The sequence below is a fragment of the Delphinus delphis genome, chromosome 17 (genome assembly GCF_949987515.2).
Source record: "Delphinus delphis chromosome 17, mDelDel1.2, whole genome shotgun sequence".
Classification (NCBI taxonomy): domain Eukaryota; kingdom Metazoa; phylum Chordata; class Mammalia; order Artiodactyla; family Delphinidae; genus Delphinus; species Delphinus delphis.
In genome coordinates, this window is record NC_082699.1 from 64,841,524 (window position 1) to 64,853,584 (window position 12,061).

The 12,061-nt window shown below is 46.1% G+C and overlaps 1 protein-coding gene across 2 annotated transcripts in view; it reads left to right on the forward strand.

Moving 5' to 3' along the window:
- The first annotated feature begins 1,484 nt into the window (after positions 1-1,484).
- NTAQ1 (N-terminal glutamine amidase 1) overlaps positions 1,485-12,061 on the forward strand; it is a 28,540-nt gene continuing 17,963 nt past the window's right edge. For both annotated transcript variants that reach the window (XM_059995158.1, XM_059995157.1), the window contains exons 1-5: positions 1,485-1,803; positions 3,407-3,506; positions 4,297-4,347; positions 8,739-8,887; positions 9,510-9,634. In XM_059995158.1, the coding sequence (XP_059851141.1) occupies positions 1,715-1,803; positions 3,407-3,506; positions 4,297-4,347; positions 8,739-8,887; positions 9,510-9,634 (514 nt within the window). In that variant the 5' untranslated portion in view covers positions 1,485-1,714. The remainder of the gene's footprint in view (positions 1,804-3,406; positions 3,507-4,296; positions 4,348-8,738; positions 8,888-9,509; positions 9,635-12,061) is intronic.

Here is a 12,061-nt window from a genome sequence, read left to right on the forward strand (position 1 = left end):
TTGGGTCTGTGGCTGGAGCGGACCCCACTGGATGTTTTCATGACCACACTCCTTCCTCTGGTCCGGTCTCTCCTAACCACACTCCTAACTCTGGTCAGGTCCCAGAAACTGCAGGAAGCTTCTTCCTCCAGCGAACTTAACTGAGAAGGCTTAACATCGTGCTCACTTTAAAGAAGAAATGCTTAAAGGAATTCAGTTTTTTATCACAGAGCCTATGTTGAAGTATGTATTTGGACCTGAGAGGCAATACACTGATAACTGACACAATGACTTATGTTCAAAGTCTTTAGGACTTTTGGGCTTTACAATTCATGAGACTGAGAGAATCTAAAAACCAATAAAATAAACTAAAAATTTAAGTTTTGATAATGGGAAATACCCTGATCAGCTATATATGTCACTTGCAAATTTAAACATTCAGAAGGATATAAATCTAAAGTGAAAGTCCTCCATACCACTCATTAACCAGAGATAAACACTTTTTAAAAAAAAGTTTTTTCTTATTGGCTGGGTTGGGTCTTCATCGCAGCACACGTGTTTTCTGTAGTTGTGGTGCGCGGGCTTCTCACTGCAGTGGCTTCTCTTGCTGCAAAGCGCGGGATCTAGGCGCGCTCACGGGCTCTAGAGCGCAGGCTCAGGAATTGTGGCGCATGCAGCGATAAACACTTGCAACAATCTGCTGTCTTTCCTTCCAGACTGCCAGCAAATAAACAAATATATGATTAACACAAAAAGGATATCATGAGGACCCTCTCAAAACTGTTCTTACTATGTTAAAAAAATCAACATACCTTTCTGAGCCAATATATTTGGAATTAACCCCCCTCATCATCCTCTCCGCTACCCCTCCCCACCAGACTCAAACTAAACCTTTGTTTTTCACACAGAGGTCCTCTTACTTCACTTGCACACGTGGAGTCTCCCGAGTCTCATCTGCCACAGCCGGCAACAGGTTACAGGGTCTCGGACTCCTCGGAGACTCATGAAGCACCGTTCACCAACTCCAAGCCCTCCCCTGACTCGTGTCTCAAGCGGCCAGCCGGTGACCCCCTTTTCCCCCACGCTGACTGCAACCCCGCTGTTCCCAAAACCTCCAGCAAGCCTGGCGCCGCAGCCGCTCTAGGACCACGTGCCGCCCCGCCCCGCCCCTGGCCCACCCCGCCCCGCCCCTGGCCCCACCCAACTGGGGTCTCGCCCACCAGAAACCACGCAGTCCTCCTCGCCCTGGGCTCCGCCCACTGTGAACTCACGCCGCTCACCCAACCCCGGATCCGCCTACGTTGCCCTGGCTCCACCTTCACGGGACCAGCACTGCGCGCCTCGAGCTCCGCCCACCTCGTCCCAAGCTTCGCACGCCGGGAGATTGCGTCGCTCGCCCCGCCCAGGCTCCGCCCAACAGGACATGCCCCACCAACCCAGGGCAGCGCTCGTCCGCCCACTGACCACACCCCCCCCACTCCCGCCCCGACTCCACCCTTCCGGAATCTGCAACGCGCGTCTCAAACTTCTTGCGCGGGGATCCTTCGCGCCCGCTCGCCCAGGCTCCGCCTACCCTGCCCCAGGCCCCACCACCCGGGGACGCCACCAGCGGCCTCGAGCTCCGCCCACTCCGCCCCGCGAACCCACGTTGCGCTTAGTGCGCCGACGCCTTCGCTGAAGCCCGCCCGCGGGGCTCTTCCAGTCGGTTCGCCTCAGGCCTGTGCCGAGGCCCGCCATGGAAGGGGACGTCTCCGCCGCCGCAGCCGCCCACTACCAGCCGGCCAGTCCCCCGCGGGACGCCTGTGTCTACAACAGCTGCTACTGGTGAGGGGTAGCGGGGTCGGCTCCCGGCGTCTCCCTGGCCCGCTCGGCCGCGGCGTCGTAGCCGAGCCCCGCCTCTTCCCGGCCCCTCCCCGGGGCCGCTCTGGGCCTTGGCGGGCGAGTGTTCCGGTTTGAGGGGAGGAGGGAGCGGGGAGCGGGAGTGGCAGCCCTTGTTCCTTGAGTCGAGCGTGGGCGTTTGGGTGTGGAGGGGGCGGTATTCGCCAGGAGTGGTAGGGTCGGTGGTGCGTTACTTCTGCCCGGCTTCTTTCGCTTGGACGTTTGTCAGCAGATCTCAGGGCTTGGGCGGCCAGGAAGGGGGTTGGAGGCGGAGGGTGGACCGCAGAGAGCATTTGGAAATTATTCTGCTGAAGCCTGCGTGGTTTCACACTGATGTGAAGGTCATCTTAATTTTGGAAGAGAATGAAAGCGCAGAGATCCTACAGTAACATTACCAAGATCACCCAGCTAATAGCAGCCCGGAATCCAATTCAGTCCCTTTTGTACCAGAAACCAGGATCTGAACCGCCGTGTCGTCATTATAATAGTGGTTACATTTACACGTAGCACTTGATATATGCCAAGAATTGTTCTGAGACGTTTATGTCAACGAAGTAATGTGAACCCCACAGTTACACGAGGAGGTCGGTACTGTTGTCCCCATTTTAAAGGTGAGCACGTTGGAGCATGGAGGGATGCAAGTAATTTGCCTAAGGCCACATAGCTTGTGAGTGAAGGAATGGGGATTTACACGCAGAGTTCGGCTCTGGAGTCCACACACTGCACCCCTGTCCTAGGCCACCTCTGTGGCTGAATCACCACTCTTATCTTGGTCCTTTTCATACCCACACCTGCCTTTCCCTTGCTTGAATAATGACTTCTAACCCCACTTTCCAGTCCCTGCACAAAAAACCTTAGGGTCCTCTATAACTTACCTTTCCCTCCTTCAGATGATCACCAAACCGATGCTGTGGAGCTCACCATTTGTTCAGCTCTGACTGCATGTCAGGCCTAGTGCCAAGTACTTCCATCCATGCTTAGGAGATAGGTCTTTTGTTATCATTCTCCTCATGAAAAGACTGAGCCACAGAGAGGCCTGTTGTTTGCCCAGGGTCACACATCTAGCCAGTGGTGGTGCTGAACCTGGAACCTCTGTAAGGGTGGAGCCATGCTTCTTCTGCTCTGTCTCCCACCTCAGTCCTGTTAGTTCTTGTCCCTCACATCCATCCGTTGTTGTTGTTTTTTTGTGGTACGTGGGCTTCTCACTGTTGTGGCCTCTCCCGTTGTGGAGTACAGGCCCTGGACGTGCAGGCTCAGTGGCCATGGCTCACGGGCCCAGCCGCTTCGCGGCATGTGGGATCTTCTCGGACCGGGGATTGAACCCGTGTCCCCTGCATTGGCAGGCGGATTCTTAACCACTGTGCCACCAGCAAAGTCCCTTGCTGGGGATGTTTTTGAGAAGGTTCAACTGTTAGCCAGTTGTTGGATGAGATGGTATTTCAGGTCTCTACCAATTTTTTTAAATGTCATTATCAGTCTTTTGGGCAAATTTGAAAGACATAGAGTGTTCTTGTTTAATTATATTGATTAAACAATTACTTTATTTCAGTGAAGAAAATATTTGGAAGCTCTGTGAATACATCAAAAACCATGACCAGTATCCTTTAGAAGAGTGTTATGCTGTCTTCATATCTAATGAGAGGAAAATGGTAAGTTGGGGAGTGATTGTGGAAATTTAGGATTACATTAGAAGCTAAATAGACCATGGGTTTAGCACTGTTCTAAAATGTGCCTTATAAAATACAGCAACATTTTAAAGTTTGTTTTTGAATGAGATTTTTTCCCTACCAGGACATGGTTGAGTTAGTAGAGCTTAGTCCCTTACTTGCAGGTAAGGAAATATGTGATGGTATGTTTATGCAAATAAAATCCCCTTTCTTTAGGTATTAAGTTAGAGCTTTTAAAATTAAACTTAATTTTTAAATTAAGTTAGAGGCACATATTCTCAGGTTTGAAGTAAAGGTTTCTTTGTTTCTGGAGTTTTAATGGAACTGTAGTAAACTTCTATGAAGTATTAAGAAAAGTAAGCCCTTAATATTTTGTAAAGCACTTTTGTGAACATCATCTTGTTTGACCCCAGTGGAAACCCTGTGAAGTAGACAAGGTCCAGACAGCTGTCTCTGTTTTATAGATGAGGAAATAGAGACTCAGGGAGGTCCCATGAATAATTAAGTGGGAAAGCAAGATTTGAACTTGCCAGGAATTCCAGTTCCTAGTTTAGGTCTCTTTCTACTCTCCAGAAAACATCTTGTAATTAATTATTGCTCCTTCATTGTTAAGGACACTTGGAAGGATTTGGATTTCTTCTTATCCATTCATTCTTTCACCTTGATTGTTGGTTGCCTAGAAATATTTTATTTTTCATGTATGTATTGCTTTAAAGAATTTAGTAGTGGTTTAACTGAAGTTGTGGCTTAGGAGAGTTATTGTATTTTGTAGATACCTATCTGGAAACAACAGGCAAGACCTGGAGATGGACCTGTGATCTGGGTAAGGTGGTCAACACAGACAGCTTCTGATGCAATAGTACTTGTAATCCATGAGTGGTCTTTATGTTTTGGTAGAGCAGAAATAATGGGGCAGTAGAGAAAGACTATGATAATTATTAATAATTTGACTTCTTGACGATAGATGTTATTTGGTCTAAGGTAGAAGCACTTATGGGCATGTTTTCTTTTAATTTTGAAATTATTATAGGAATGATTTTAAATGGCTGATGTAGCAGATATATTTGTTATCTAGACTCTTGTCTATTTAGCACTGGAAGGAACTTGAGCATTATCTAGTCCAGCTGCACAGTAGAATTATCCAGAGATTGTTAAAAATACAGGTTTCTGGGAATTCCCTGGCAGTCCAGTGCTTAGGACTCAGGGCTTTCACTGGCAGGGGCCCGGGTTCAATCCCTGTTCGGGGAGCTAAGATCCTGCAAGATGTGCGACATGGCAGAAAAAAAAAGAAAAAAGAAAAAAAAATACAGGTTTTTGATCTAGTCGATCTAGAGGTTCAGGAATTAGTGTTCTTAGTAGACTTCTGAGTGAACATGACTGGCATTTGGAAAACATGGATCTGCGCCAACCCCTTCATTTTTCAGGTGAAGAAAGAAGCCAAGAAAGGCAGAGTGAATAGCTCAGGGTCATTAAGCTGATCATTGGCAGGGCTGGGTCCTTTCCAGTACACATCCATATGTCACCTTAAACTGGTCCCCTGAAGAATGGAATTGTTTATGCTAAGAAACATGAAAGTAAAGTAAAACTCCATTCATGATAATGCAACAAACATCAGGTTTCTGATGCTTATTTAGAATAAGATATCATTTGAATTGGCTTCATTCATTTACTTAACATATATTTATTGAGTGCCTCTTATATGCCAGGCACAAATAGACTGAAATCCTTGGCCTCATGCTCTTGCTTCCTTCATCAGCAGGGGATCCTCTGCTCTAACATTGAAGCCCAAATCCAGCAGTGTTGGGTTAGGAGTGCAGGCTGAGTTGGACACATGGGGGTTAAACCCCAGTCCTCCCATTGGTGGGCTGTGTGAGCTGGACAGGTTATTTACGCTCTTTCTTCGGTGTCTTCCTCTGGTCACTGGAGGCTTTAGTGAAATAATGCATTTGAAGCATTGTCCTGGTATCTGGTACCAGTGCTCCAGAAGAGTTAGCTATTATTGTTAGCAGAGCTACAATAACCCCAGTTGCGGACTGTCCATCTGCCCTAGCAATCATGCCCATTGCTGAAGTGCTCAGCTGATTTTGAGTCACGGTCTTGCTTCCTGTCTTCAGGAAACTCGTAGGGAAAGGACCTGTCCCCCTTTACACAGCAGCTCATGGCGGCTCAGTGTGGGGAACCTTGTTTCAGGAAGTCTCCCCACAGATTTTCTATGTGGAGCAAGTCTCTGGCAGATTGATCTGGGCCTCACTGCTGTTCTGTTGCAGGGAATGGGTAGGCTTCCCTAAGTGGGTAGAGGCACGATCCCCAGAGAAACACATCACTTTCTAAGTGGACATCCCTGCCTCTAGCCCCACTGGGTCTTTACCAGGCATTTGGACAAGCTCTGTACCCAACTCAGAGAGTGAGGCTATTGCTGGAATCTGCATTCCTTGGTTCCGCATCTCTGCCGTGAAGGTGACTCCTAGTTGAGGCCTGCTTTCCCTCTCGAGTTCACCATCTGTTATGTAGGAATATGGACCCGAGCTAACCAGAAGAGTATTCCTTGTTTATGCCTTTTCCTCTCTTTTTTTTTTGGGCTGCGCCTCGTTCCCTGGTCTTAGTTCCCTGACCAGGGGATGAACACACGTTCCCTGCAGTGGAAGTGTGGCGTCTTAAACACTGGACTGCCAGGGAAGTCCCTGTTTGTGCTTTTCCACAAGTTGTGTCCTCCTTCTGGGAAGCTCTCCCCTTCAGGCAAGAGGCAGTGACGGCAGCCTTTCCTCAGTGAAATGCTCCTTAGCAGTTGCCTGCCTTTTCCTCCCCGCCCACACACCCCTTGCCTTGGTTGGCTTTTTTTTTTTGTGGTACGCGGGCCTCTCACTGCTGTGGCCTCTCCCTTTGCGGAGCACAGGCTCCGGACGCGCAGGCTCAGCGGCCATGGCTCACGGGCCCAGCTGCTCCGCGGCATGTGGGATCTTCCCGGACCGGGGCACGAACCCGTGTCCCCTGCATCGGCAGGTGGACTCTCAACCACTGCGCCACCAGGGAAGCCCTTGGTTGGCTTTTTATAAGGCTGATTATTTACATAGTAGTCTCATTAATTCTCTCAGTAATACTGTGAGGTAGACACCACAGTTATCTCCGTCCTGTAGAGGAGGAAGCTGGCTAGTGGTGGGGCTGAGGCTGAGCCAGGTGACCCCGCTTCAGGCGCCTGTGCCTGCACGCTCTCCCACCTCTGCTGAATTACCTCATCATCTCACTGTTCTGCAGCAGTTGACCTGTGTTTCCCCCTCGCTTCTCTAGGAACTCCTTGAGGGTAAGGACCTATCTTTCTCATCTTCATATCTGTATTTTAATAGCATGGTTTCCCACAAAAAAATAAGGAGTACATATTTAAAAAAAAACTGTAATATAGGGTAGAAGATGTCAAGAGAGAAACAAATTTTGGATACGGCGGAGACTGCTTCTGGCAGGGGTGGGAAAAGATGAAAGATGGGCTCATGGGGAAGAAAGCATTTGAGTTGGAGCTTGAGTGACAGATGTGGGGAGAGCGGAGGAGAAGGTGGTGCAGATGGGGCCGAGTAACGTGAGCAAGCCTGGGGGAAGGGAGTCGTGGACTGTTACCGGGGGAGCAGCGCTTAGTTCATGTATCTGGAGGGTAGGATGCATTAAGGGGAGGACAGGGAATAAGCTTTCATTTCTGATGCTATTCTGATTTCTAAGATAGAACTGGAGCCAAAGGAAGCACTTTCAGCTCTGATGGTACAGCATCTCCAGTCTCAATTATGTTCCCCACCTCACAGGGTCAAATGAAACATCGTTTGAGAAAGTGCTTTGTAAGCTCTGAAGTACTAGAAATATCAGATGGTATTTCTAACATTGTATTGATGTGATTGAACTTTTTATCTCGCAGTGCTGTTCTCTGTGAGAGCATTTTTCTTCTGAGGAGCTCTAAGCATCACACTGCCCTCATGTCCATTGATAAACCTCCCTGACGTCCCTTCCAGCCCTTAGCTGGTTTGGGCAGTGCCCCGTGTCCGGGAGTGAGAGTGAGAATTCACCTGTGCGCTGGGACCCAGCTGTGCAGGAGAAGCTCTCTGTATTCTTCTTCCTTAATGGCTACATATTAGGGCTTGGCTGACTTAAAACCAATAACAACTGCATTTTAAAGTCCTTCCCCTCTCCAGGCTCACCTCAAGCTGTCCCGTTTGTTAATGGTTTGGAGGATATCCTTGTAGACTTTTTTCTCTGTACTCATATGCATGCATGTGTACTTCTGAATGCACATGTCTGTCTTTATATACACATAAATTAAAAAAATAATAAAATAATATACATAATCTGCAATTTGCTTTTTCCATCCAACTGTGTAACATGGACTTAGTCCAATTTCCACAAAAATTTACCTACTTCTCTTTAGCAGCTGCGTAGGACTCCATCTTATGACTGCATCGTGGTTTGTTAACCATTCCCGTCTTGGTGGACTTCTGGTTGTTTCTGAATTTTCAGTGTTATAAACAGTGCTGCAGAGATTTGCTTTGTTTATATACCTTTACATGCATGTGGCCATTTTTCTATAGGCTGGATCCCTAATGGTAAAATTGCTGGATCGAAAGGTGAACATTTAATGTACATGAACATTTCCACTATTTGACTGTTCCCTGTCGCTGGACATTTGGTCTGTTTTCAGGGTTTTGTGTTTGCTTTATTTTGCTGTTATAAGGAGGACTGTCTTAGTCTTGTATATGGTTTTTTGTTTGTTTTTAAGCCTTCAACTTTATTTTTTTTAAGATTTATTATTTATTTTATTTATTTTTGGCTGTGTCGGGTCTTAGTTGCGGTACGTGGTATCTTCGTTGAGGCATGTGGAATCTTTTGTTGGGGCATGCGGGCTTCTCTCTAGTTATGGTGTGCGGGTTTTCTCTCTCTAGCTGTGGCGCACAGGTTCCAGAGCACATGGGCTCTGTAGTTTGTGGCATGCAGGCTCTCTAATTGGGGCGTGCGAGCTCAGTAGTTGTGGCGCACGGGCTTAGTTGCCCTGCAGCATGTGGGATCTTAGTTCCCTGACCAGGGATTGAACCCATGTCCCCTGCATTGTAAGGATTCTTTACCACTGGACCACCAGGGAAGTCCCTTGTATCTGTTTTTGATGATATATATGCATTATTACTATAACCTTGGAATACACCATCATAAGGTAACCTGGTTAACTTCAGCAACTTTTACTTCTAGGATTACCATGTTGTCTTGCTTCATGTTTCAAGTGGAGGACAGAGCTTCATTTATGATCTTGACACTGTCCTGCCATTTCCCTGCCCCTTTGATACTTATGTGGAAGATGCCTTTAAGTCTGATGAGGACATCCATCCACAGTTCAGAAGGTGAGGAAATTCAGGGTGGATTTACCTTACTTTCTGAAGTTGGACCTTGACAATTAGACAGTTACTTTGGGTGTTTGTTTTTGCATTGGTTTTGTAAAGATCACTTGTCTTCACCATTGAGTTGATGTTTGAGAATCATGTGCTCTACAGAAGATTCAAAATGTTTTAAAGTTTTAAAGGTTGTCTGTTGTATAAAAGGTTGGCAGTCTTTAAAAATTTGTGTGATGAGATCCAGAACATTTTCCAACAGTCGTTTTGGGCATTTCTCTCATACTCTTCGTTTTGGGTGGGTGGTTGGTTGGTGGCGGAGCTGGATGCCTGGCGATGACAGAAGTCAGAGGGCTGTGACGGCAGCACCTGGACGTTACGCCCTCTGCCCCTCGTACATAACACTGAGCAAGTAAAGGCAACCGGCTGTACTTCCATGCCTTTGTAGTTTGGGATTTCAGCTGATCATTTCTCATGGCGTCTTTAACAGGTATTAAAGCTATATATGTATTTGTGTGTCACTAATAGTACAGAAATGCCTGTCTAGTTTTGTGCATGTCATAGAAAATGAGTCTATATGAGAATTGAGTTAGAATTTCAACTGTGATATAAACGAATGTTGGTTTATGTACAGGAAATTTAGAGTGATCCGCGCAGATTCATATTTGAAGAACTTTGCTTCTGACCGATCTCACATGAAAGACTCCAGTGGGAACTGGAGAGAACCTCCTCCATCATATCCCTGCATTGAGACTGGAGGTGAGCCAAGGACGCCCTCTCAGAGGGGTTTCCCATCACTGTGCAGATGAGCGTGTTCCCTTAACCAAGGACAAGAAGTGCATTGTTCTTTGGGTAAGACTCCCTGAGTGGTAAGAGGTAAGAGGGAGTATAGTTCTTATATTTATCAGATTCAGAAATTAAGGCACAGAGAGCAGCACCGGAAGGCACCAGAACTCATGGGAGAGGCAAGGCATGAGGGAGCCGAACCACGACCCCGTTGCTGGAATGTTGGGTGTACCTGCTGCTCGCGCCCTGGACTTGGGGAGATCTGCGTGTTTGTGCCGCTTAACGGGGGGACTAGTAGCGCCTTGCCGTGGTGGGTGTCATGTGATGGTGAAGGAAGTCCCCATTGCATCTTTGGGATATGTGAAATGTCGTTTCACTGACTCTGTGACAAAATCTGCATTAGAAGGAGGTGAGAGCTAGCAGGTTTTACTGCCCCACTCGTCTCATTTCTGTGCTTTCAGGCATCAGTCCAGTTACGAATTTCTTGAGACTTAAGTAGGTAAAGGATTCTTCACCGTGTTACTATTGTTTGGCATTCACCTGAGTTGGAAACATTATTTATGGTGAGAATTAATTTGCAACGTTGCCACTTATTGGTGAAACATCCTCTGAGTCCAAATGCTCTGTAAGCCGTGAAGGATGCCAGAAAAATAGGACATTAGTATTCAGAGTTCAGCAGGGGAGAAAGTAAAAAATATATTTGGTGTATTTGAAGTGAGTGAACACTGAAAGAGGATTCCAGCTCTGATTTTTGAGGCTCTCTGTGAAAAGCTCTCATGATTTTTAAAGTTTATATTGGAGTTTCTTTGGGTTCACCAACCTGGTTCCCAGCTTCAGCATTAGAATTGGGATAGCTCAGGTCAGGAAAAGGCATCATGGGTCTTGCTTTCAGTCTCACACACCCTGCTGCACGGCGTGGTCTGGACAATGCTTGCATGGCTCCCTGTTTCTCTTTTACATGTGAGCACTAACACAGAGCCTGACATGTCGTGGACCTTCAGTAAACACCTTGTCAGCCCCGGTCGTTCCTTTGGGTTTTAATGACTACTTCCCAAGAGGTGCCTGGCAAAGGTGCCAGGCTTTGTGCCAACCCCTTCTATGTAACTAGCTCATCAGGGGCCTCCTGAGGTTGATATTGGAACTCAAAGGAATCTGCTCTGAATGTGGGGTAAACATACTGGTTTCTCGTGTAGTAATTTAACCACATGTTCATGTTCTCTCGTGTGGTAAATCCATTACTTCAAGCCCTGTGTTTATCAAAGGAATGTATTTGAAGTTAGGAGACAGAGGAATTACCTTTAGCTAATTAGTATTGCTTTATATAAAAAAAAAAAGCTTAAAAAAGAAAAAAAATGGTTCAAGAAGACATCAAACTTTAAACTGATGCAGCTTTGTTTTTTTCATAGCAGTTTTCCTTGGTCCCCTGCATTTAGTTATGGAATTGGCCTTTAGGGCTTAAAATTTAGTACATTTGATGTGTTGCACATTACAATAAAGCCTATACATTTAATAATTTTGGTGGTCATGTGTCTGCAGGCTCACTATTTTCAATTCAGCATTTAGTGTATTTTAAATAAAGGAACTCTTTTTTTTTTTTTTCTCCCCTCCCTGAAAAAAGAAGGAAACGGAGAGTCACAGTCTTGCAGCCTTGCTCTGAAGGCTCAGTTCCAGTACCAGCTACAGATGGTTCAGTTCTTAAGGACGTTTCCCAAGTCTTGGGCTGAGTTATAGGGTCTACCATATTTGTCCCGTTCTCTTTCTGAGCCCTTTGCTGCCTTTTGTCCGCATTTACCTCTCATCTCCTTGTCTCAGATGACGTGTTATAGTAACACTGGCTAATTTGAGCCCAGCTGGAGGACCAGTGTTATGTAAACAGAAATGTTGTAGTGCCTCTTGGGGAGATTATAGGCAAGTGCTGATTTGTTATACATTTATCTTTAAAAATTAAAAAAATTCTTATTTTATTTTTATATGTTATTAGGTAATGAATGCTTGCAGATCGTAATCCTCTTTTATTTACTTACATTAAAAAGCCCTAGAAAATGAATACAGTTGTATTTCAGAAGTTGAGGTTTCCTTTAGCCATTTGTTAAAGATTTTAGCTGACTTACATGGAGTCTGGCATCTACCCCAGGTAAGCAAGAACTTTTGCCCCATCTCTCCTGGGAGGCGCCTGTTTTTCCTTTATTTTGGATTCCTTGGTCATCGTGCATCCCTGGCCCTCTGATGACTTCAACAGAAGTCCTGCTTTTGCTGATTATCTAGCTTTTCTTGTTGTAAGGGTGGGAATGACTCTAGTTTTCTGTATCCTAAGTGCTTACCTTCACATTTGAAAGATATATTTGTTGGGTAATGTATGCTAGTTTTACATGTTTTTTCTTTCCGTTTTTTAAAGGTGTC